At 43.7% G+C, this 26,693-nt stretch overlaps 1 protein-coding gene across 3 annotated transcripts in view; it reads right to left on the reverse strand.

Moving 5' to 3' along the window:
• LOC306827445 (zinc finger protein 521-like) overlaps window positions 1-26,693 on the reverse strand; it is an 88,045-nt gene that overhangs the window by 45,567 nt on the left and 15,785 nt on the right. For all 3 annotated transcript variants that reach the window (XM_079349268.1, XM_079349269.1, XM_079349267.1), the window contains one exon: window positions 43-3,554. In XM_079349268.1, coding sequence (XP_079205394.1) covers window positions 43-3,554 — 3,512 coding nt within the window. The remainder of the gene's footprint in view (window positions 1-42; window positions 3,555-26,693) is intronic.

The following is a 26,693-nucleotide window of genomic DNA, read 5'->3' on the forward strand; positions in this document are numbered from 1 at the left end:
AATAAAGAAATGCGGAACATTCTCAATACAATACAACAATACCTCTTCAGTTTGTGAAGGACTGGCTCTGGGCATGGGAGAAACCTGAGGGGTCTTGAGATGCCCACTGTTGCTGTCCCCAGCTTGTTCCCGGTGTACTGTCTGCACATGGTTTTGCAACTCTGCTTCAGACTCAAACTTCACATTACAGCTTGAGCACCGTGTCTTGGCAGCTGATAATGAAGATGTAGAAGAGGACGACGAGGATGAGGACACAGTTTTGCCTTTTCCATCTCCAGGACTGAGACTCTCCCCCTGAATCCATGCGGCTGTAGTTGTTGCGGGAGTGGTGGGTCCCCCATGCTGCTGCTGTTGCCTTCCTCCATTGACTATTGGGCTTGAGCTCTTGGAGCCAGCTGCTGTCACACAGGATGCACAGAGTCCATAAGGCAGTCCATTGATGTCCAGCTTCACAAGGTCTTGCTTGGACCTGAAATCTTTCAGGCAAGAGGCACACTTGAAAGGTTTTTGGACAAGGTGTTGCTGCTGATTATGAGCGATAACATTGCTGCGGCCAATGCATTGGTTGGTGGACGCAGTGCCTGTCTTTTGCATGTGGAAGGTACCATGGATCTTGAGTTCCAAAGTGGAGGTGACTGTCTGCATGCATACCACACAGCGGAAACCTGTGAGGGAGTTCCGCAGATCAGGGTGCATTTGGCAGTGCTCAAGGAAGTCATCTTCACAATGCAGTGGCATCTTACAGATGCGGCAGCTGCCTGTGTCCAGACTCTTGCTATGCGTGACCTTGTGTTCGGTCAGAGTGAGCAAGGAAGGGAAGCGCTCCCCACAGATTGGACACATGTAGTGTTTGACAGGCCCAAGGTGGGTCTGCATATGTTCTCTCAACCCAGCCTCAGAAAAGAAGGTGCGGGAGCAAACATTGCACTTGTGATTCCCTTTAATCATTTCAGCTTTCCTCTTCACCATGGCACTCTCACCAGGACGGATATTGTGGTCCCTTAACTGGTGGTTAGTAAGGAGTGAATCCATGGTGTAAGACGCTCCACAGATATCGCATCCATACATAGGGTCTGCTGTGTCAATCTCTTCCTCACTTCCATCATGGCTGTTCTGGGACTCCACCACAGATCCTCCTACTGCCACTGGACCATGGCTGTTAGTTAGGAGACTTTGAAGCTCAACATCCTCTTTAGGCTGGCCCTCCCCAACACTGATGGCTGAGCCATTTGCACCACAGTTCTGTGTCTTTCCATCAAACACACAGTGTTTCTCTCTTAAATGCTTCTCTAAAAGGACAATGGCGTGGAAGGCCTTACTGCAGAAGCGACAGTTATACTTCTTGCTGTGGGTGGTTATGTGACACTGCAGCTCCACCTCTGTGCCAAAGGACTCCCCGCAGAATATGCAACGATGAGCCCGGCCCTGGTTTTCCAGGTGACTGTGCTTGACATGGAGCTGTAAGTCAGTCTCATGTCTAAAGTCCCAGTTGCAGGAGGTGCAGCGATATACCTTTTTTTCATTGCTGTGCTTTACAGCCAGGTGAAGCTGTGTAGATACCTTTGAGTCAAAGACCTCTTGACACAAAGTGCAGCGAAAGAACACAAAGGTATGCATGTCCAGCAGATGTTTCTGCAGGTCATCAACTGAAGTGAACTGCTTGTCACAGCTTTCACAGATGTAATAAGTTGAGGTTATAGTGAAGTGAATAGTCACATGCTTCAGCAGGGACTCCTGGTTGGGGAACTCTTTGTTGCACTGAGGGCATGTGAGTTGAGGCTGCAGGCCATCCAGATGAGTTTTGAGGTGAGTCTGGAAAAGGTCTAAACTGGTATACTTTGCTCCACACTGGTTACATATGAACTCATTGCAATTGCGTGTGGTGGAACTGCCTTGTTTTAGCATAGTAGTTTGTTCCATAGATATTGGAGAGGAGGGGCTTAGGGTGCGCAGAGATTTCTTTCCATTGTTGATATAGTTCAGTGCCAGTGGGATGTTCTTGTGATTTTCCTTGATGTGCTTGTTGAGCTTCAGAACACTGTTAAATATAGGGGAATTGGTGCAGTAAGAACAGGAGTACACCTCTACTATAGACTCCTTCGGAGTTACAGCCAGAGGGGAGTCAAAACGCAAGCTTCCCCCATCACAGTGGGTTTGACGAACATGCTCCTCTAAGGTTGTCTCTGTCAAGAACCCCATGAAGCACTGGGGACAGAAGAAGGCATTGCTCTCTTTAGCCACAGGACTGGGAAAGCCATGGGAGCAGCGGATGTGTTCTTGGAGGGCATTGAGGTCGCTTAAAACCTCGGGGCAGAAGTTACACTGAAGGAGGGCATCTGGCAAGCTGGCTAGCAGTGCGGCATGGTCTTCTGCATTGTGGACCTGCTTGAGATGTTCATTAAGATTAAGTAAAGAAGGCAGAACCTCCAAACAAAATTGGCAGGTATGAGCCTGCTCTGGCTTGTCCAGATGCATGGTCCGCAAATGAATTTGAAGCACAGCCAAGCTGGAAAACACTTGCTTGTTGCAATAGATGCAACTGTAGGAGACTTTAGGCTGTTTGGAGGAACGTCCTCCTATGTCTGATGTGTTCTGAGCAGCCCTCTTTCTCCTTCCCCTTGTCTTGGGGACAGGGGGAGCAGATTCCACCATTGTGGAGCTGTCAACAGAGAGGTTCGAGTCAGGGGTGGTGCTCGATACAGAGGTGTAGCCAACAGTCAGCAAGGAAGGGCTGTTGCTGTGGTTACTCGACTCTGGTAGCTGGTGAATGTCCATGTGAGCGTAGAGATCCTCAACAGATAGAAAGTGCTCAGAGCAGATAGCACAGGTGTGGCCCTTTCTGTCTCGGCTGTGCGCTTGGTCAATGTGGGTTAGCAGGGTGGCCTCGTCACTAAAGGGCTCATGGCAGTAGATGCACTGCAGGGTGGCACCCAGGCCTCCATCCTCTGAGGGAGAGCACTCAGGATGGCACTCAGCTATGTGCCTTTGGAGGTCTTCTGGGACATCAAAGCCCTCCTCACAACGGCTGCACTTGCGGGTTTCTTTCAGATTCCATTCATTAGTTCTAGAAAGGCCTGAACTGCCGCCATCTTTGCCCCTTTCATGAACTTGCATGTGGCCGTGGAGAGAGCTAGAGGAAAGGAAGCCTCGGCGGCACACAGGGCACTTGTGGGGTTTGTTAGAGGCGTGAGTTTTCATGTGGATTTTGAGGTGATCGCTGCGGGAGAAGGCAGAGTCACACTCCCCACAGTGGTACTTTTTGTCCCCGGTGTGAAGCTTTACGTGCCGATCTCGGCTTCGCTTGTGCTTGAACAGTCGGCTGCAAAAGGTACAGCTGAATGGGAGTTTGTCACCGTGGCTCTGTTCGTGACGCTTGAGAAAGCTTAAGCGGCTGAAGGACTTGTCACAGAACTGACATGGATATGGCAGGCCAGGGCCTCCTTCATCCTCGCCAAAATCATAGTCCTCACAGTGTCCTGGAGAAGTCTGATCCTTACTGGAGGGAGATGATGCTGGCCATGAATATGAAGGGTCATCCTCAAGATCAACGCCGTCTGGACAAAGAGATAGTAAGAGGGTAAAGAGAGAAAAGAGGTTTTCAAGGGAAAGCCAGAAGGGAAAAGATGGAGAGAGAACAAAAGAGTGAGTTAGAGGACTGTTTTAAAAGACATTATTAGCAAATAAATGTGTCTCCCTTTTCTGAATAGAAAAGGTGGGCCACTGTAGTGTTGTTTGTCATAGTAATTATAAGGTTCAAGTGTATCAAATCAGAAGTCTTTGCAACCTAGACATTTTTTTTCTTCAGCAGAAACAATACCTCTCGTTAGGTGTTATCTCGAAAGTTACATTTGAATATGCAATTTAAAGTATAATTAGGGAACAGAGTAAGTGGGAATACTTCTGATACAATTAACCTTGTATGTGGCCGTGTAATGGCTTAGCCCACTGTGACTCAAAACACAATCTCCCTGACATTTAAAGCCAACACAAGACAATTTGTGTACTTTAGGATGTAAGCACGGCATGAGGTAAATTAGAACATTTCTATTATTCCTGAGCAATTGCGAGCATACATTTGAAAAACAAGAACCCTTGAAATGACCTTAAAACAAGCAACAACAACAAAAACGGAAAGAAGTTTTAAGACTGAATACCATTACATTTACCATTGAGACCAGAGTTATGCAAAGCCTTTAGGAACCCTGCACAGTAAAAAAAAACAAAAAAAAACAAACAAAAAAAACCAAAACATTTTCATGATACATAGGCCTTTGAGATAGTAGATATCAGAGAAAAGAACAAGCACTATTATCAGATTTGTCTATGAGGTCTGTTATTAGTTGTGAGGCAAGTGATACTAGATGTATGAATGTGCCACATGCGGATGCAGGGGAGGTGGTAAGGAGGAAAAGAGGAGACAGGAAAAAGAATCAGGGAAAACAACTGAGTGGCTAACAATCTCACTCAAGGACAAGCAGGTGCAGAGAATGATCAAGGAACACCCGTCAGCACACAATGGAGATCCCATTTGTTTTACAATAACTTTTAAGTGTCCCTTTTCAAATCTTCTTTGCTGACATTCCATTCCAATGGTTCACCGTACAGTGATATGAATGGAAAACACAGAGTACTGCTTTCCTCCAGTTCAAAAGGTGACAGACCATTTCTTCCCGCTGCCGAATTCTAAGTGCTGTGAACTTCCTTACCTAAATAAAACAGGATAATCCCAACCCCTTTAGAGAAAAAAACTGTGTCGAAAGGCCAAAACTTGGAATGGGAAAAACAAAAGGAAACTGCAAAGATTTATGAGAAGGACTTAGGAAAAGCATGAGCTCTTTCCAGGATCCAACCTCTGTACTCCCTTTCAAGCTGACAAATCTAAGTCTCTCTCTCTCCCCCACTTTCTGTTGTTTTTGCTAGGGAGATCTGCCCTTTGTCAGGATATCATGCCCTCTCCGAGCACTTACCCCCATCAGGCCTATCTTCAGGAAACAGATGGGGTCGGAGGCCATTCCCTTGCCCCCCCAAACTGCTGAAAGCTGCACATTGAGAGCCCACCTCCACACCGCGGCCCTCCCGGAAACCTCCCACCCCTGGCAAGGCGCCCACTCTGCACACATATCTTACTCAAGGAGCAAACCTTGTTGATTTTCTTGCTTTATCTCTCATCCATGTCTCAGTGTTTTTCTCCATTTCTCTCTGGTTTGAGGGAGGCTGGGTGACTCAGTGCTATGCCCTCCTCCACAGAGGGGGCGGATCTGCCCTCTCTCATACTGCCTCCCAGGGTACAGGAGAAGAAGACAGTGCAAGAAGAATGACCCCTGCCGATGCCTTACAGTCAAACATATTGGCTTCGAGACAAAAGTATAAAACAAACAAATAAATGGGCCAGTATACAAGGCTAAATTAAATTCTACTGTCTTAAATGAGGATGCCTTCGCCTTGAGACATTACTCAGCTGCCAGGACAACCTCATTCCATTTTTTTTGATTTGTTTATTTGATGTACATTATTTATCTGGTGCCTTTACTCCAATAACACACATGTATAACCCTGTATCTTTGGGGGACAAGTTGTGGGAGTTGGAAACATTGCTTTGGGTCTAGCAGATTCATTATATAGAATGGAAAACAGCTCTGTTAATGTGCTTTTTATGATACATGAGAGAAGCTGCTGTGTTATAAAACATTAATATATTATGCAATACATTTTTTAGTCATTTGCCTCTGTTGATATTATACGAGTCTGACTTAAATATGAATAAACTGGCCACAAACCTCCAAATTCTAGCTTTTGTTAAAAGAGCAACCCTGTTGTCTTTTTGTGTAATCCAAAAGTACTGATTAACAAAATGTAAATATAATAAAGATCTTTCAGGGGACTCAGAGCAGAAACTGCACAGTCCAGATACAACTGTCTAACATAGTAAAACTTACTACAATTTTACTCTTTCTCTCTCTGTCTCACCAGCACACAGAAATACACACAACAGAGAGTGAGTACACACACTGTGCACTAACTCACAGTAACAAACATATACGTGAAAGCATAAATGTACACATGGAACACAAAGATACAGAAGGGCAATGGCCGAAACAAGTGTGTGAACAACTATAGATGAAAGTGCAATCTTCCTCAGGAGACCTCAAGAGGAAAGAGAGAGAGAGAGACTTGTTTTTTTCCTTCTTCACCCAGACAAGAAATGCCCAGGCCTCAGCAGCAGCCTGAGTAAATAAAAGAACGGGCCTTACTTCCCAGTCTCTCGGGCCGGGGGCCTGTGCACGCCAGCATTCTCTGTGCTGCTGCCAAAGGGGATGCTGGGGCCTGAAAAACTACACCCTGCAGCTGAAGGGCTGTCTTTGTTGGTCTGCCAAGGCCTTCCTGAGCATCCTCCAGCCAACAGCCTGTCACGTCCTGGGAGGAAGACCTCCATCTTAAGGCCTGTCCCTCTCTGGGAGTTCTGTCCCTACCCCCCTCCCTCTTTTTTCTTTTAAATGTCTCCTATATGGAACAAAACAACCTCATTTGGAGTATTTCTGTGGGGAATGGCAAAAAATGTTCCACAGCCACAATTATTACTGAGATATAAATTCAGCTCTAAGCTACAGCAGATCCAAACTTACAAATAACAAAAATGATTGCCTGTCAAGGCAAAGGAATCGATATATAAAGTTAATAAACAACCTAAAAAGAGCTCCATATAAATTTGTTTCTTTTTTCTTGAACTGCAATAGTAACCAGTGAAAATTCCACCTTGACACGTAACTCCTAGTTTCCTTTAGCAGGTCTGAACTACGCTTTGTGCACCACTTCCTCTATGTTCATTTATAGCACCCTTTCCCAGAGTAAATACTGCTGTTCAAATAATATCTTTAAAGGTGGGAACAGGTAAGTTTGCCATTTTTCTACACAGTGCCGCAGCTTCAAACCCCATAAGAGCATGCTGATTAATGCAATTAATATATTATAGAATTAGCAAGAAATAAACATATATTTAGAGCTCATTAATTTACCAGATGCCAATGTTTTCCCATCGGACCCTAATCAATATGGTGGTGAATACCGTCTCTTCTCCTTAAATGCCAAAAGATACACATAATTTGAAAAGAATTATACCATTTGTCTTCTATTTAGACAGATACCCCTCAGGTTACAGTCATAGTCGGAGCTGTGCACAAGATCAAGAGAAACTTCACAGGCTTATTGGCTTACTAATTCTGAGCATGATTCATGGATAAATGGTCGGTGAGCTCATCAGTGGCACAACAATAAAATATTCTAACAAAATTAGGCACATTAAAATCGAGAAAATTAGCTTTTATTGCACACTATTCTACCGACCAAACTGAGTTTGTGTGGAAGAATTGTCTTTATAACAGAATCTGAGAAAACAAGAATAAGGATTCCGTAGTCTCGTGAATAAGACAAGTAGAAAAAGTTCAACTCCACAATAACAGCACAAATGTATATGCCTCACAGCTAGTATAATTTGATGTTTACATTTGGCAGCTAAAATTTCCCCTTGTCAACGGAAATAACTTTTAGGTGTTCTCTTTCTCTCAGAATCATCTGTGTCTTACCATTGCTCTTAAAATGTTGCACTTTTTTTTACAAACATGAGTACGACTTAGACTTTGAGAATAAAACCATATAAGATCTTTTTCTTTACTTTGTACATGACCAGTCTTAAGAAAGTATTTTTGTCAGGAAGATAAAAAAATAAAAATCCACTAAGCTGACCTTTTGTTTTAGTATTGTTGTTAGTAGTTAAGTAATTTGTTACCCTTATATTGAGGAGGATAACAACATTAACATACTTATCAATAACTTTCTCACTCTCTTATTTTTTTTAAATAATAAAAAGACTAAGTCTAAATGTAAATTGTTCTTACTTAACCATGCATTTGTTATATACTATTGTTTTAGTCTGTAATACATCCCCCTGAAACCTTTCATGGACCTTGGTTTGGGAATATCTCACTGTTGGCACTCAGACCTCCGTGTCTGAGGTCCTGGAAGCGTTTCAAGATGGCTTATCGCAGTCTGACAGCAACTGAGTACATATCTTCTATTTAGGACGCCAAACTCTTATCCAGGTCCAGGACCTTATCTTATCAGAAAAGTGTTTTTGCTATCATCTGCCGCTTCTATAGCAAGCTAGACTTTGTTCAAAAGCCATTCCAGTGAAGCAAAGCATGGCCACACTTCTAGCGGCCAAAGCTTATCTTCCTGTGTGTTGTAGCAGAGATCTGTTCGTAGTGGTTGTCATAAGAGATGTGTTTGTGCGAGTGTATTTGTGGCACATTGGGGATTGGGGATTCAATGAATAAACAAAAAGCTGACAACTTGTCTGATGTAACACCATGACCCCACTTCATATTCAGAGAGGGGATCTTTTTACAGTTACTTGGAAAAGTAGTGAGCCCATCCCGTGAGACAAACACATGTGTCATCTCAACGTTTTTTCTGTTCTGATGCCCAAATAGCAATGTGTGTCTGAACAACACACTATCATGTACGGCCCTGTTTGTGACACAACCACTTAAGATCTAATAGAGGAGGTGGTGAAACAACTTTTTACATTAGCAAAGAATCCAATCTCCCTGACAGAGGAGGAGGAAGCAGTGGTCGATTTTTTTTGGGACTGACTCCAGTCAGATGAACAAATCACTCAGTTGATTCAGGCCAGAGAGCTCAGAGGACATAGAAATATTGGACTAGACCCAGTGCTGGGCTTTGCTCACAGTAGTCCTGCTACATCCCTGTTTTAAGACATCAAATCCAGTCAGAATGAAACAACGATAATTCCCAGTAGCTGTCAAAAAAGTGCCAGGTGGTTAGACTTTTTTTTTTTGCAGCATGCTGCTTATTAAAACACAAATAAGCTCAAGTATTAAACAGAACTGTTATTCTCAACCTCAGACATAGTATTTTCTTTGTGTGGGTGTGTTTGTAGTGTTTATACTCATGCTGCCTCCCTTCTTCCCTCTCTTTTTTTCTAAGCAAACACAATATGTTTTTTACACATCACTGAGAAATGTCAGGTCCCTGCCCCCCCTTGCTACAGATCAATCAAATCCACTATGCTAGATGATGAGAGGGAGGGGTTGTGTGAGACGACTGGAGCAGCAGCGCTGAACAAGGATGCTATCTTTTACTGAACCGAGGTAGAAAAATGGTAGATGAAATAAGGACTCACTTCCTGGGGTATCATCAGTGCTCTAGCAGCGAGATAACGCACACATTTCCACACACACACTTGGATTTTGTGTGTGTGTGTACGTGTGTGGAAACTGCAGCCATGGGGATTTTTTCACACAGGGGCCTGACACCAAGAGCTGGAACATCAAGCGCTGTCCTGTCTCTGTGGTCTGTGTGTCCATTATTCTGGCCCTCATGGCTCTGTCTCTCAACCATGGGGAAGCGGCAAACTGTCAACTACTTTGTCCACATTACCCACGTCCCCCAGCTCAGACAGGAGTACTTGGTCACTGTCCCAGAAATCACAGTGCCCCAGTGGCGTCCCAGGAAAGTTAGACAAATGGAAGGCCAGAGAAGAGAAAGTAGGGCGGCCAGTCATCCTTTACTAGGCTCTATCTTTCCATAATAGTGAGACACAATGAAAAGTGGTGTTCCATTACTTATTACAGATGTGCGTCTCTGCTACATTAGTGTCTTTACACCAACATGTGCCAACTGAAATCTATACTGCTGACGATAATGTTCAAGAGAGACGTTTCTGAAAATAATTCCTCTAAAATGAAGGAGGATGTCTGTGCAGATTGTTTTTATATATAAATAATGTCATGTAATAGGCCTTAACTGCACTGATTGGACTTTGAAAGCATGCCAAATAAGACTTTTTGCCTGCCAACATATGCCTTATCGTGCATAACAACTGCACACTATTATACACTACTGTGATTAGCAACATTTCCTAATTTGTGATCAATAAAGTGCATCCATCCATCCATCCATCCATCCATCCATCCATCCATCCATCCATCCATCCATCCATCTATCTATCCGTCACTATTGCGGTTAATGTCTGTGAATCACATGTTCTACTGTAAAAGAAATATCATTCAATTAAAAAAAGTACTTCAAATAAATGTTGGTATTTGCATAAGGATATCTTTTGTAATCATGTTTGGCCGAGGCTGACTGTCAAGTATTTCAATGTGAGTGAAGCAAAGGGTTAAACTGAAATGTTATTGTGAGGAGTGCTTCATTTTGCTGCTTTTGAAATTAAGTCTTCTGTTCAAAAGAGAAAAGAGAAGAAAAAAAACTAAAGGGTGAACATGAAGGGGAGAAATTTAATTACACTATTATTCAAGAAAGGTGAATTCATTACAGGTTCCTATTCAGGGTGCAGTGGGGGGGCTCAAGGGCTAATGTTGATGTTTTATTGTTTCAGCTGATTTTTTTCTTGATTTGAAGTGTTGGAATTATTAAAAGGAAATCACACAGGAAGCAAAGTACACTTCACATTCACGTACACTTTTGCATGGCATTACCTGGGCAGAATTCTTCTCCTTTTTAAATAAATGGTAATATTAATTGCACAGGTACATAGGTACTAATTGCATAAGTAAAGTGAGGACAAATACTTGGAAATGGTCAGCATATCATACAGTGTGTATTTACACAGGCAGCGTTGAGATCTAAATCTCCTGCAACGCAAGCTGGTGAGAGCTGTGTTTAACATGTAGGTGGAGCAGTTTGTGTGTGGGAGAGTGTTGGTGGTGATGGTGTCATCTCCTGCAGGACAGAGCGGCTGCTGGTGTGGAGAGGAAGGATGGTTGACCACTTCAGGTGGACTACAGCACAAACAGGAAGGAGGCAGTTCCCCAGGTCTTGGCTGCATCAGCAGCCACAGTGAGCCTCCCAGGGGGAGAGAGGAGGACGACAATCTGTCCCCCAGCATGGCCCTTCACCGCCTGCCTCACTGCACTGGCTCTGAGGGAGTACTGGGCCAGGCAGGACTGGGCTGGGCTGGGCTTTAATATGCATGTGTGTGTATGTGTGTGTGTGTGTGTGTGTGTGTTCCTGCGACGGACCATGCGGAGGACCCAGTGGACATCGAGCAAGCCAGTCAGTCAGCTGATGTGAGAGATGCTGCATGGCTGTGCTGCACTGTATCACATCTCTACTTATATTTCCTCACTGGAGTTTATATGGGTGCTCTTAGTTACTAACAGAAATGTGATTTATGTGATCATTGTGGAGAAGAAAAAATTGTTGTGCGTACAGAAATATGCTGAGTTACTATACGGTTGCTTCATTAAAATAGGGTTTGCTCTGCAAGTTTCAGAGACGCTATCCATTACTTAAAACCAAGCACAGCACACACTGAATTGGGAAAAATAGGGTCTCTCTTTTTTTTAATCGAGCAAACTCGTGACCCATAAAACTTGGGCTAGACATCAAACAAATGTGATTTCACTTTTGAAGGATAACTTCAGACATTTGGATTTATGTTTTAGTGCACTGGGACTATTTAGAAAAAAGACAGTTGGTCTGCCAAATGGCCATAAAAAGTCTTATATCAACACCTTTTTGCTTTTCTACTGAGGAAGAGAGAAATCACTCGCAGATATAATGTGTCAGCTAGCTTTAGCATTAGCACTACAACAAAAGCCTGACCCTGCCTCTTGACCCATGCCCTTCGGTACCCCTGATTAATACACTCCGGCTCTATTTGATATCTCCTCAACACCATCCTGGCTTGTCAGTGGTAAAACAACAGCAGACAGCCCAGGAGGGAGAAGAAAACATGCATCTTGGAAGGAGAGAGAGAGCGGGAGGGGGAAGAAAAACAAGCATCAACTGAAGCAAGACGATGTATTTTCATGCATCCCTGTCTTAAATGTCAAGATTTCTTAACCCTCAGTGACTGCAGCACTGACACCTCTCCAAGGTTCAACAGAAACCGCATTCATTAATAATTAGCTTAGCTGTGAGGACAGGGAGTGAGACCAAGAATGAGAGGGGCGAGTGAGACGGCGAAAAAGAGATTCAAACTTCTGTCCTTTCCCGAGAGAATTGAATTTCACTACAAGTTTTTTTTTCTTCACTCTTCTTTATTTCTTGTTTTCCTGGTGTGTTGGCCTGAGTCCCGCAGGCAGGCCCATGAACGAGCGATGCAGACGTCGCATCAGCCTCTCTGCTCCCTCCTCTCCTTAATCATGGCTCTAATACCCTCCAGATGAATAAACATCTTCATCCCCTCTCTGTTAAAGCCAGAAAGCTCCTCCACTCTTCAATCCAAGAAAAAGTGGGAAAGAAAGAGAGAGAGAAAGAAACAGAGAGTTGACGAAGGAGCAGAAAAAAAGGATGACAGATGGAAGGGTGGATCAATGTCGAAATGAACCAACAGCAAAGTAACAAAGCCACGGCAAGATTTTCTGGTTCTTCTCATAATTCGTCTGATCTATCTCCCTCTTGACACAATTATCACAGTCCTCCTAATTATTATTTCCTCTTAAACCAATTCTTAATGGCAGGCTGTGTTTTTTATTATCATGTTTGTAAAGTGGAGGTTTTTGCGAGCTGTTGTGCAACCTTGTCGCCTCAGACTGTGTCCACAGACTGCACAGGAAGGGGGAAGGGGGCGGAGAGGGAGGAGGCAAGGGAGGGAAGTGTGTGTGTGTATGTGTGTGTGTGTGTGTGTGTGTGTGTGTGGGGGGGGGGGGGGGGGGGGGGTGTCTCTGGAGAATGGGCCAGGCCCCAGACCAGCACTTCCCTGGCCCAGTAACTGTGCCAGAATACTCATGACATGTGTGTACAGTATGTGAGCACAAATGGCAGACAGATTTAGGGGTTTGCTTTGTTTCCTCTTCCATTGTTTTCTGCTGGTATCCAGGCAGCTCATCATCATATCTTAATACCAGTAAGTATTGGGAAAACACACACATGCACACACGCACAGTGACACATGCCTCACAGAATGAAGCAACTCCTTCACTGCCCTCGCCCTCATCTTCATTTGCAGAACAGGGCTGGAATATGGGGCCTGCATACAACCAGACAAATGACTACAGGGCATTTTACTTATTCATTCATCACTTCACATTGATTTATTCCTGTTTATCTATTTATCAGCTGAAAAAAAAAAAAATCCCTCAGATTGTTTTGCTAAAAGTTTGCAATGCTGACGTACTTTACAAAAAACTTTCAGGGTCAGAGAAGAAAAATCCTATAAATGTATTTTGATTCGATTATTGAGGATCATCATACCCTTGAATATCCTTCTTTCAACAGCTTTGGGGATATTTCTCCTCTTCCTTTTTACTAAGGCCAAGTACTCCAGATGCATCAATTTACTTACACACCAACAAATAGGCTATTTACAATATGTCTCCTACCAACTACCGGAAGTTAATTATCTTCCTCTGATAAAATTGAATTTAAGGATTCTTAATCTCAGCGTACCAGTGTATGTATGGAGACTGATTCTTAAGAGTTCTTCATATATTAGAATATGCAACTCTTTAGCAGCAATAAGGAATTTTCCTCCGTATATGTTCAAATCTTACATCTATCTGAATGTGCAGCTTACTGTGATGAACCCATTTCAGGGATCATCATTGGAGAGAGTGAGTGTAATATTCCCCCAATATCAGTTATCTCTGACAGCACCATCCATATCAGCTAATTACTTTTCACTGGGCTGTTGTAGACGAGAGGACATCAGCCTTTATCTGTATATGGAGGAGAAGACATCACTGTTACGTAATTACAGAGTAAAAGAGCCAGTGTTCCCGTTTCACTCATATAGAAACAGCACACAATGAGAGGCTAATAAAACCTGTGTCGCGCCACTCACCTGGCTACTTCAAATATCAGGAGAATATTACCAATAAGGTGACCTAAAATTACATTTGACTTATGCAAATAAGATGGTGGGAGAGAGAGGAAAAGAGATGTTCTAAGATTTCCACTGCTTATAGGATCCATACTGACGTTCTTTACCGAGCACACACACACAGCACAAACACATGCAGATATAAGATTCTGCTGGATTTTCTCTCTGCCTTTATTTAGATTTTCCTGATCTGTCGTAGGTTAGTAAGGTGAGTGTCATCTCTACAGCTCTTCATTGTTTGAGGCAGTAGTTTGGAGTTTGGGAATATAATCCCACGCACTACAACAGGGGGGGAAAGTACGTGGCACAGAGTTTGTGCTCGACCCCCCCCTGGGTAATTTGTAAAACATGAGCCACGGGCACCCGAGCACCATGCAAAAGCTCAGGTCAGGTGACAGAGTCACAGGTGCACCATGGGAGAATATCTGGAGAGGAGGTACACCTCCCACCACAGGGCACACTGGGTATCACAGTGTTTTTCTAAACAGGGAAGTCTCTAGAAAGATGATTTTTTATTTTTAGGAATGTGAAGAACATTGAAAATGTAGCACATATGGTAACTACATTTGTGTTTATACTTTCTAAAAACAGTCACATCAGATGGCTATATACTGTGAAAGCAGCTCAATGTGTGCAGCTCTGGATTCCAAAATACATTTACCTATAATGACAATTAAGTGTAGAGTATGGTATGATCATAATACAAAGAGTAAGATAAACCTGCACTAAATGTAGTGTCTTGAGATAACTTTTGTTTTCTTTTCTTTTGACAAATAAATGAAAAATGATTGATTAATTGATTGGTTAATTATCAGTTTGCGTCTGATGTGAAGATGGATGGTCAGAACTCACCAGCACTTTGTTCCTATTAGTTAAAATGACAATCCTTCACATAAATAAATCCCTGAAAGAGTCAGGTTTCGGAACGTAGCAGCATAAACACACCAGACGTATTCTACATGCCTGAGCCCACACATGTCCCTTTAATAAGAAGTCTTGATTAGGATTCGACAGACATAACGTCCCGCATGCACGGTCTCGGCTTTGCTGGGCCTCAGATAACCTTTATCCTATAGGGTTTAATTAATGTCAGCCAGTCTGCTCTGCCTTTCAGAAGGAAAAGACTTATTCCTCTGCCCTCATGAAGCCCAAATCCCTCTGTTTCACTGCTGAGGCCTGATGCCTTGTTTATCCCAACTACAGGTACTGCTCCCTATTAAGGCCAGCACTTGTTACAGGGAAAAGGTTGAATTATTTACCAACAGTAGAGGGGGAGTTAGAGAGAGAGAGAGAGAGAGAGAGAGAGGTAGAAAGTGAGAGGGGGGATTTTTATACAAGGGATGAGAATTTTATGTTTTTATTTTTTGAGGTTATGAACGAGGCAAGATTAATGATCCATGCACATAAGACGCAGGTGCTGATTACTACGGTAAAGGGCATGCTGGCATATAGTAAATAGAAAAATAAGGCCGTGTAGAGGGCTGGATAAATTGCCCCCAAAACATTACTCATTAAATCTTTTTGATGAAAAACACCTTATATTCTGTGCTTAAGAAGTAGGTAGCATTTTGTACGTTTGTGTAAATAGATGAATGTGTTTTGTTAAATAGATACCAAGGGTGCTTGTGCGCTCTCTTCACCCAGGGCAAACTGTCTGCATTCTATCTGCATCTCAGCCTCTGTGCACAATACAACAAAACATACAGAAAACAAAAGGGAGCACAGAGGGGGAGAACGAAGAGACAGACCAAACAATAAACTCAACCACAAGAGACACAGTTTGACTTTGTGTGTGTAGTGTGTGTGTGTGTTTGTGTGTGTCGAGCAGAGAGACAGAAAGCGAGAGGAGGAGGACGAGGGAGATGAAGACAAATGCAGAAAGCGAGAGAGACAGAGGGCGGCAGAGAAAACGAAAGACAGAGGGAGAAATCAAATTTGCAAGAACATAACAAAAAGCTGTATCTTCGACAAAAGAGAACACACAAGGGTATTTGTCTAGCTGTCTGCACCAGCAGGATCCTCTGAAAGTTTATTAAACTAGAACCCTTCAAGAGAAGGCAGAGAGTAGTAAACTATACTACTGGGGAGGAAAAGAAAGAGGGAGAGGGAGGGTGGTGGGGGGTGAAAAAAAAGAAGAAAAAAAAAAAGCTTTTCAGCCTCTGTCTCTTAGAAATTCTTTTATTTCAGCCATGCATTAAGTAACCTCCCCACTGAGTTCTGCTCCCCTTCCTGGTGTGGATAAAGCCGTCCCTCGGGGGAGCCGCTGGTAATTTCCAGCTTCGCCAGAAACTCAGGTATTAGAAAAGACCGCTTGGGGACCTGCCACAATATACCTTCACAATTTCATATGCTCTGAGAAAGAGGAAGCCCCTCCCGCCAAGCCTACCCCCACCCTTCTGGTAAACCCCCTCGAGGGTCCCCAGTTCAAATTTCTGAAGTGCAGACAACGGGTGTATGTGTGGGGGGAAGGGAGGGTGGTGTTTGGGGGCCCGTGGGACTGAGCACCAGCAATAGAAAATCCACTGCATAGAGAAGAAAAAAGCATTTCCTCTCTGGTCTGGCAGGAGTGCCTTTTTTCCCCTGGCTCCCACCAGAGGCTTTTTACAAAACATGTGTTGCTGACATGTTGACAGATTGCTCAGTGAAGTGTTAGGCGCATGCACACGGCTGGCCATTTAGGGGGACATGGCTTCCTACCCAACATCCTCTACCTGAGGCACCATGTTTTATACATCATCCCCCAAAGAAAAAAAGGAAACAATAAAAGGTAAGGGAGTTGCTTCCTTTGTGAGGAAAGCAGAATATCAGAGAGCACAGAGAGAGACTGCGTATAATGCTGCCTTAGCTGAACTGCGGTGATGGGGAGGAGCAACGGAAGTGAGACTAAGGGAGGGAAATGGTTTCAGGCAGGAAAGACAGAGATAAAGCAGAGAGGTGGGAAAAGGAGCTTGAGGATGCATGGCATGCCTATGTACAGCAGGTGAGCTTGTCAAACAAATAAAAAAACACACAGATCTCTTTGTCTTCCTGTACTGAAGCTGCTATTAGCAGGCAGGAGGATGGAATCTGATCAAAGGCCAGCTTCCAGATCCAACTTTTGCTCCTATCACAGTATCGACAGCACACGTCTTAATCGCCCTGCGGCTTGAAAAGTGCTGCCGTGGCAACAGGATGGAAATGGGGATCATAATGTATTCATGGTGCCGGCGACCTGGGGGCTGCGGAGCGTGCTCTCTGGGGACCGCACTTTACCCAGAGCCAGACGTGTCTGGGCAAAATCACTCCACACAAGACAGCAGCAGAATACTGAGGAGCCATGACAGGATGGAGGGAGAGGGAGAGAAAAAAGAAAGAGAGAAAAAAGGGAGGCAGCACAGAGAGATAAGGACAGAAATAGAGGATGATGATACAGAACAAAAATTGAGAAAGGCTGAAAGACATTAGGGGTAAACAACAGTTTCTGACTGGTGCTGCAGTTTACAGTAAAAGAAGAAATGGTTCTGTTTCTCCAGTCAGTTGAACCTTCAAAACACAAAAGACAAAAGATCTAAGGCTTGTAGAGGAAAAAATCCTTTTCGTGATTGGTGGAAAGGGGCTTGCTGGGATGAGTGGCTCTACCTTGAGAAGCCTGATGCTGCTTGACCAGGTGGGTGGTTGTCTGGGAAATAAATTGCTGAGGAAATTGGTCCAGATTATCAGGGCCACAAAGAGACATGGCCCTTTGGCCACAGTGCAAGGGTGAATAAATGGCTCTATGAGTAAATGAACAGAGGAAAAGAAAGTGAGAAGATTGATGGCTTAACAGATGGATGGTTTAGTTGGATTGGGAGTCCAGTTGCAAAACTACCTTTTCATCCAGTCTGTTTGCTTCTGAAAAATAAAATGCTTACATTGAAGATGCAGCTTCTTTTTCTGGCAGAAAACTGTGTGCTCTCTGACCCTTTCCATCCTAATGAGCGCCTCTTCACACACATTTGTACACGTTTGCAAACTCATACACATACACAAAAATGCTCACACGCACAGGCAAACAAACACAACGCTGTAGCCTGACCTGTTTTTCCTCAACAGGAGGGCAACTACAACAGGCACCATGCCAGGTAAACATCCTCAAGCCTTGTGCACTCACTGCAGAGGGTAAGGCTCAATGGAGGCATACTCTAAAATACAAGGAATAGTCAATTATGTTTAGGACCACAAAGACATTACTGGAATATATATGTCTTACTTATCCTTCCTGCTGCATTTACAAAATGTGAAAAAAAAAAGAAAATAAAAAAAGACACAAACTTTTGCTGCATTCCATATCAAGGTCCCTCTTGAAACAGAAAGTCATAACACTCCTCCCTAGAGGTGCCGATTCCTGAGCATTAAGTCTCTCGAAATGAGAGGATTCACCTGCAGACTGCAATGCATCCTCTTGCACTAACTATCCTCCACACGTATTACACCCTCAGGCATTCAACCTAGGGCCACAGACAACTCCCATGTCTGTCTTTCCACCCTTTCCCTTTAGCTGACAGGTTCTTCGACTGCTAAGCTCCAACACGGACCTCTGTGTTGGAGATGACTGTGCAGAACAATCAAGGGAGATAAAAAAGAAAGCAAGAGAAGGAATGATGAGGAGGTGTGAAAGAAGGAGTGTGGTTAAAAGAGAGGTAGAGAGAAACAAGGACATCAACAACGTGTTCTCTCAGAGAGATGACCCCTGGCCATCCCGAGGCATCTGGTTTATCTGGCTGTCTGGGTAAGCCACGCACACACCTAATGACTCCAGCCTGGTCCATGTCCCAAAGGTTTTTTTTATCCCGGATTACGGATGGGGAATGACAATAGGCTGGTAAACTCCTGCGCCTCACGTCTAAGAACTCATATCAGACAAGGAGTTCTCCATGATGAAAAGACTAGGGCTAAGTTAAGAGCCAGGTTCAAAGTTACTGAGAAGTTATAACACTAGTTTCTCAATTGTATGTACAGCTGTGCATTAAGATGTTAGACTAACGTAGGTGAAAGTTGTTCTGATTTGCCTCAAGAGCGGTTTTTGGTATATGTTGGTATGCAAATCAATGCACCAATTTGATCAAGCGAATAATTAGTCCAGATTGCAAGCAATACGTCAGAAATGTACACAAGTTTGAACATATTTTTCACTCCATGGAATCGGATGTACTCAGTATTGGCTGATTCAACTATATTTATCAGAATTAGTGTCGGAAAGGTTACGAAATGGTCACGAACAATCTCTCGAACAGACGTATAATATAATTCCAGTATATGCTCAAGACGCTTGCATTTTTTTAATGTTGCTGTATTGCTCATTTGTATGCATAGTAAGTCATATTTATTATCTCAAACTGAAGGTCAAATATACCCATAACTCTGAGTAGGGAATCATCTCTTAGGCTAATGTTAAGATGTAGTTTGGACTCATTTTTTTCCTCATGTTGCATGACACTGCTGAGCAGACCTCAATCTACTTCTGTGGTGGAGATTAGTAATCATCTAGGGTCTTCATATTGATGGCCAGGCTCAGCTTGTTTGCATATTTACTGGCCTCAGAGCCCAGTCGCCTGAGGTGAGAAGCAAATTACATTTCTGCTTACCCCCACGCGCACAACTCTCACACACTCTTTCGATTTCTACCCCCCTTCTTTTTTTTTCACCCAACCTTGTTTCTCTTAACATGCTGATCAGTCATCTTGCAGTAAGCATCCTTTGCCTGCCCTGGTTGCATCCTGAATAGCGATCTCATTTGGCTAACATCATCGCAGTGTAATCTTGTTGGAGAGAGCAATCAGTTTACTTTGGAATTAGGTATTCCGTTGGCGGGCCCGGAGAGAGGGAAGGCTCACAGGGTTTAAAGGATGCAAACGAAAGCATGCTCTCCAGAATACAGTCTTGAGCCTGATTGGGTGATAACAACCCACACAGGCTCCATGTGAGAGTAATGAATGGCCAATGGGAGGCCTGAATAATAATGCAATTGGATTAAAATCCAATCACACAATGGTTTTGTCTGTTGACTTTGTTTGTGGGGTATGTTCTACAAACCAAGTTCATGATGAGAAAGATGCATCATGCTTTGACTTGGGGCACATAATGTTCTAATATAAAGATTACCAGTCTGTTTACCACAGCCCAATCTCTCTTGACTGTCAGAAGGTCCTGCAGGAATTTGTTGATCTGATTTTAGAGTACATGCATTGCATATAGAATGAGTGTGATAACATGATGAAGTGATCGTAAGAGTAACACATGCACTGCTGTCTTAAATCTGTGGCTTATTCAGAGAATGGTGACCACAGGTGGTTAGGTATTATTTAATCAGAGATTCTAATGTCTGGGTTTATCACAGGGACATGTACCAAGCTGGCATGCTCTGCAGCCTTCCGCAGAATCCCAGCCACTCATTGGGAGGCAATCTCTTAGGAGAGGTTCTCTGATCAAATCGATTGACTCCTCCAGGATGATCGATCAACCAGGCAGGTTGGAGATGGAATAGATTTGATGACCTTTATATTCTCAGTGGTGTTGGACCCCCCCACTGTCCATTACTTTTAACATTAAGAGAACATCTCTCTGTTACCTGACAGAATGACTTTACCGTCAAACTATTACACTCTGTTCTGACACACAATGTTCCCTCTACCAAAGCACAGTCCAGCTGGTGGCCTTGGAGGCCTTAAACGACACCCATCCTGCCCATAAAACTAAATTTATGAACCCACCTTCCAGTCTAAAAAATGGCAATTAGCACTAAAGAACAAATGTGTTACTTCACATGATATTTGAGAATCCCTGTCCTTGTGGGTGGCTGAACCCCATTTCCCAAAGTATAGGAGTGGCTGTTTCACGGAGCTCTATAGCAGCCCCCACCCAAACACTACCCCCTAGCCAACAAAAACAGCCCCTGGGAGGGGTCGAGGAAGGGGGAAATGGTGAGTCGGTGATAGTGTAGCCCCAAAGTTCCTAAACCACAGTGGCTAGCAGGATGCCGTCACAGCTGGCTCTGCTCCTTCCTGTGGGCCAGCTCCATGGAGCTCTGCCTGCTGGGAGACATAAACCTGTCGGACTGGTCACTCTTTCCACCACCCTCCGTCTCCCTGCTTCCTTTCCTCCCATTACTGGCGAATTTGGCAAAAGCCATCGAAGGGAAAAAAAACCCTATGGGGATCAATGTGCAGTACATTTCCAGGCAGACATAAGCAACATCATATGACCTTTTCATTAGGGAGTAACAAAATGATTCAAAAGCCTGACAAGGTTTTTTTTTTTTTTTTTAGCTGTCTTTGAATGAGGTACGCGTTGATTGGTGAACTTTTCTTTGTCTCGAAGCCATGTTGCATCCTGTTAACTCCTGGTGTAAATTAACAAAGGGAAACATGTCACTGAAAAGCTCTTTGGCATTTGATATGCTAATACAGAGTGTTAATAACAAACCAAGTGTTTGTTCATGTAATGCACATCACACTGTTGTTTAAAAAATCAAATCAAACTGAGTGAGAGCTTATTTGCTACATCACATACCACACACCTGCAAAGGTGCAATCTAATCAAAGGAATTCTGTTTTTGCAAACCAAGATACACATTTTCTCAAGATGTAGTATTTTTTTAATAACACTGTAATTCATCAGTAACATTGTAATGTGTAAACTAAAAAAAAATACAGATCATCCAAAATCTTGCAACAGTGACTGTATTATGTACATTTTAAAAAAACTGAGCTCTGAATGTCCAGGAAGTTTTTTAACACATTTTTGCCTTTTCTTTGTGCCCAGTTATGTTTCTGTGTATCTGCTTCATCATTATTCTGGTGAGCAGTCCCACGTTTGAAAGGGAAAAAAAAGAAAATCATTTGAATTCTGGGGACCCAGAGGAGGGTGAGCAAAACCCAGAGGTAAGATCCAAGCTCGCTCTCCGTGCCCTTCCGTTGGCTGCCCACCTGGTAAACATCTCCACAAGCTCCTTGCTTTCAAAACACGTCAACCGTTGCCTATGTACTTTAGACTGGCCAGGCCAAGCAGGAATTGAGACTTCATTTGTTTTTTTTTTGTTTTAAGTTTTTTTTCCTGCCTCTCTTCCGAGCCACCGCACATAACCTGTCTGGCATTAATGATGTTGTTAATAAAATGCGGCTGGTCTGTGGGTGGGTTTGCCTGGCAGGCCTGGTGCTTGTCCTTCTCAGAGATAAGCCCACTGCTGGCCTTATCTACCTCCCACAGCCCCACCCAGCAGTGATGTGCACTGGACACACAACCAGTCAACTCATCATTGGCTAATTACCACCTCTGACTGCCTTACAAAGCAGGCCTGGAATCACATCACTGCGGCTTCTAAATCTGGCTCTTCACTGTGTCTGTCTTCACTTCTTTGTCTTTTCAATCCATCCCCCACCATACTCCTCCATCCCCAAAACTAAGATCATTTTATTTGTCTCTTCTGGCTAGTTACATCTTTAACTCTTGTACTTTGAAGAAAATCCAGCAGGTGAGTTTTATGGCAGTATTTTCCACCTGTCACTGAAAAAAGAATACGCAACAGCTTCATAGTGGGTGGTCAGGTAAATCCTGTCTCTACCTTCCAATGAATGTCTTTGCATTTTGAGAAGAACTAATGTCATTTATGTTACAGTTTCACAGCAAGGGCTTACGCTATTTGCGAGCTTGAGTTGGTTCAGTCTCATAGCTTCAGCAGGGCAGCCGAAGTCACTTGTGTTACAGAGGGAGGGAGCGGTTTCTTTTATTCAATTGTTTTCCACTTCCACGAGCGTGTGCCAAGGGGGAGGAAAGCGCCGGCTTAACACGCTCTGCAATTCAACACGGCCAGACGCAGTCCTATTAAGATTTAATGTGCCATTCTTCTGCTTGTGCCGCTGAAAAAGACTTGCAGGCTGAGGAAGAGTGAACAAAGAGCAGGCAGAGCCAGGGCCAGGGAGAGATGAAGAGAGCAAGAGAAACCGAGACAACCGCTCCATGGCCGAGGCTTTGTCACACCACTGAAGTTTGATGTTTCAAAGGGATGCTACATTGTGATGAGAGGAAACAATAACAGTGTCGTTGATGCTGTGTTTTCACTCCGTGCTAAACATGAGATTATCTCTATTTTTTGTCCACATGTCATCCTTGCTTTTGTGGCTACCTACTTGAGAAAGAGGTCAACTGGATGAAGTCACAGCATGTGTATTAGCCTCTCGGGCAATGAATTATGTGTCGTCTAAAAAGCAAAGTGCAAGCACGCAGGTGTTGCGAGTGTGTGCATGCTCGGTTAATATGTGTCAGCGTGTGTGTGTTTGAATGCTTTAGCGAATGACTGATTGAGCAGACAAACACATGAGAGAAAAGGGTATTAGTTAAGGGGGATTGAGCATGAAGGAGGATAGATGTTGCAATTCTAACAATTGCGATTTCTGCCTTAAACACACACACAGAAGCATAAAACGGAGCATTCTCTATTCTTTGTTTGATTGTTTTTCTGTAGAAAATGCAGTCCTTGTCTGACAAAGACCAATAAATACTTTATACAGTGCATAATGTGTACGGTGTGAAGCACAGGGGAGAGAGAAAGAGGGCGTCCTCACGAGGGCATATGCTTTGAATTCCTAATGACACTCCTGTTAACATTGCTGGCACTGTCGCACAGAAAAGGAACGCAGAGGGATGCAACGCAATGGAGTCAAACATCTACTTTAATACTCCCATTCTTTCTGTGACTCCTTTTCTTTTCCTACCACTCTCTACCATCGACACTAACATAGAACATGCCCCCCAACACGAACACTTACACACAGGGAAGACTCGAGCCCAATTCTGAGAGCTCGCTCTAGCATGAGGTCTCTTTTCAGTGGCTGCGTTGTGCCAGAAGTAGCTATTCTCCCCTGACCGCCTCTCCTCCTTTCAAAGCCTTGTAATCAGTGTGCTGCTCTTTGTACCAGGATGTCGCAAGACGCCCCGGCAAAAACACAGCAGAATGTCTGATGAACGGCAGAGGCTCGGAGTTTGGCTAATCAGGTCTCACTCCTGTCGCTTTCCTCTTATGTGAGGCCCTTTTGAAGCAAATAAAGTCTTCGCCGTTTGCCACATTCTTCTTGGCAGCCAAAATGCAGCTGTTGGATCAATACACAATGTCATACAAAAAAAATATAGCTCAACCAATAGGAGGCTGTTGGAAAGAGTTAGGAGAAAAACACGGACTGCCAGGAGCCTGCTCATAGTTGAGGGTATTACAGAATGTTTCCATGCTGCTGACCCAAAGACTGAATGTAAATGAATTCAAACAAACATGTGGTGGCTCAAATTGGATAGGAGGGGGAAACATACATCAGTGGGTTTGAAAAATGTGTCTTGGTTCCACGCTGCAAACAGAGATTTCATATTAGAAATTTGTCTAAAGTATTTCTATCATATTGCCATCGTCTGTATTGTTGGGGGAGCTTATTGTTTTTCACTGAGTATTAATATTTCATTTGTATTTTTCTCATAAATCTGAAATGTATTTTATTGAAGCTGAGTGCATTTTGTAATGTCTACAGGGAAGAGGAAAGGGGGAAATCTACATAATATAAATCCATATATGGCCCAGTTATCTCTCTCTCTTTCTCTGTTGCACCCTCTCTGATTGATTCCTTTATCTGAGGGAAGCAGAAGACATGCTCTGTTTGCTCGCACAGTGGCCGGCAGGAAAACAGAGAAAGACACTTATTAAAAAGGTCATCTCACAGAGGGTTAAAATAGCAGGGCACTGAGCTCTCTAAGGGGAGCAGCCATGCCCCTCCTCTAGTGAAGGACACAAGAAAAGGTGTTGCTCAAGGGAGCTGGACTCGTAATGAAAGAATGGCCACCAGGCTGACAGCCCATGTGTGCACTGGGCTATTCAAATACCTTCAGAGACATGGAATTGGAAAACTGACAGTGAAAGAAAGGCTTTGTGAAAATGCAATCTTCTGAATTAAACTCTGAGCTAGAAGAGGTGTTATTTTTATTTACAGTGTGGGCTAGCTAGTAAACACAGGCTAAAATGAGCTGAGGAGCAGAGTATTTCTTTGGTGAATAGGTGTGAGGGCATGTTTCCTGGCCTTCCATGTTCCATCGCAATCTCATATCTGTCTTGTGCCAACCGAGAACAAAAGTCAAACGACAGACAGTTTCTTTTTCTCCATGAAGGATCAGTAACAATACAAGGCTGTGCAGACAATGCTGTGAGACAGTGAGACAAAGCATTTGTGAAGTGTTTTTGGAAAGGCCTATGGAATAGCAGTGCCTCTAGCCTCCTGTCTCCTCCCCAGGGCAGCCTAAAGCCCTGTCGGCAGGATGCTGATCCCCACACGGAAACCTGATCCGCAGCCATCCTGGAGCCAGAGGGGGGACGGGGGAGAGCGCTCTCTCCCCCCTGGAGCCCCTCCATTTCTGCTCCGGAGTTAAAGGGGTGCTCTGGGGGAACATTCTTCCAGCCCTTCCCCAGCCAGCCTCCTCACTCAACTCTCTAGAGGAGCATTCTTCCAGCCCTGCCCTAGCCTTCACTAGCATCTCCAGGGGAGCATTCCTGAAGCCCTGCCCCAGCCCAAGACGGGCTCCCTGGGGACACATTCCTTCAGCACTCTCTCTCTCTCTCCTTCTCTCTCCCCATCTCCCTCCTTCTCCTTCGCTCCCTTTCTCAGACTCATGCCTTGCGCCGCAGTCCAGCATTAGCGCGATCAATAGCACCGATCGCATCAGGGACACGAGGCAATCCATACCCATGCGCTCCCTTAGCGCACTGCAGTGGTCACGGCTTAAGTGCATGGAAAGGTGTTATACCTCTGCCAGACGGGGGGGAGACAATGGCTGCCATTGATCGCAGTGACATGTTACATCTTTCTCTTTCTTTCTATCTTTCGGGTGTGGTCGTCTCGCAGATAGATGCTGTTTAGATTGTATTTAGTCTGCTTAGTCTCTTTCCTGTTGTGAAACTGGGGTTTCAACGTAACGTAGATGCAAAGTATAATGAGGCCCAGAACACATGTGGTTGTGGGTATACACAGGCAGGCCTGGTTCTGGAAATACAATGTAAAAGCTGTTGGGATATCAGCTGGTGGAATATAGCGAGAGTTCTGTCAGAGAGCAGAAAGCAAATCTCCATATGTGGATTGGTTCCAGTCAAGCACTGCAATTTGTTTACCAAAAATAAAACATTTCAAATTGTAAAAAATGGGGAGTTTAGCAGGTGCCGGTGCTTGATTAGAAAATGCTTCTAATAAAGGATCCATCTGTGAGTAGAGACTTGATGTAAGGCAGATTAATTGGTCATGGATGTCTACATAATGCCACATAGGAAATCTCCTCCCATATTCCACAGAATACACAAACACACACAAGCACACACACACAAAGTACTTAGTATGCCATCTAGAAGTTTCTTTTCTCCCACTGTGTTTGAATACTAATAGAGTGTTTCTGCACAATCACAATACCCTAATGGCAATTAGATTCCTTTTGTTTGGTTTCCACAGGGGCTCTTATCCAAACCGCGTTTTTTCATCATTGAGCAATTAAGAGTTATTTGTCCGTAAGATTGACATTTATAAAAACTGGGCTTAATTATAGAGAAAATATGGCTGACTCAGTCATGACCACATTACTACGGTGCAGAAGATAAAAAACATCTGCCCCTGAATCACAACTCTTATACCATATGAGAACCTTTCAAAGTACTTATGATTAATACAAACGTTCATCCATTTTAATAATGCCTTTTTGCTTTTACTTTTGTAGGTTGCCCAAATATTCTGTCGACTAATCAGTGTTGGCTTTGTGGAAATAATGTAATAGTTAGAGAAAAAAAGAGAGGGTT

Source organism: Symphodus melops, assembly GCF_947650265.1.
Source record: "Symphodus melops genome assembly, chromosome: 7".
Lineage (NCBI taxonomy): Eukaryota > Metazoa > Chordata > Actinopteri > Labriformes > Labridae > Symphodus > Symphodus melops.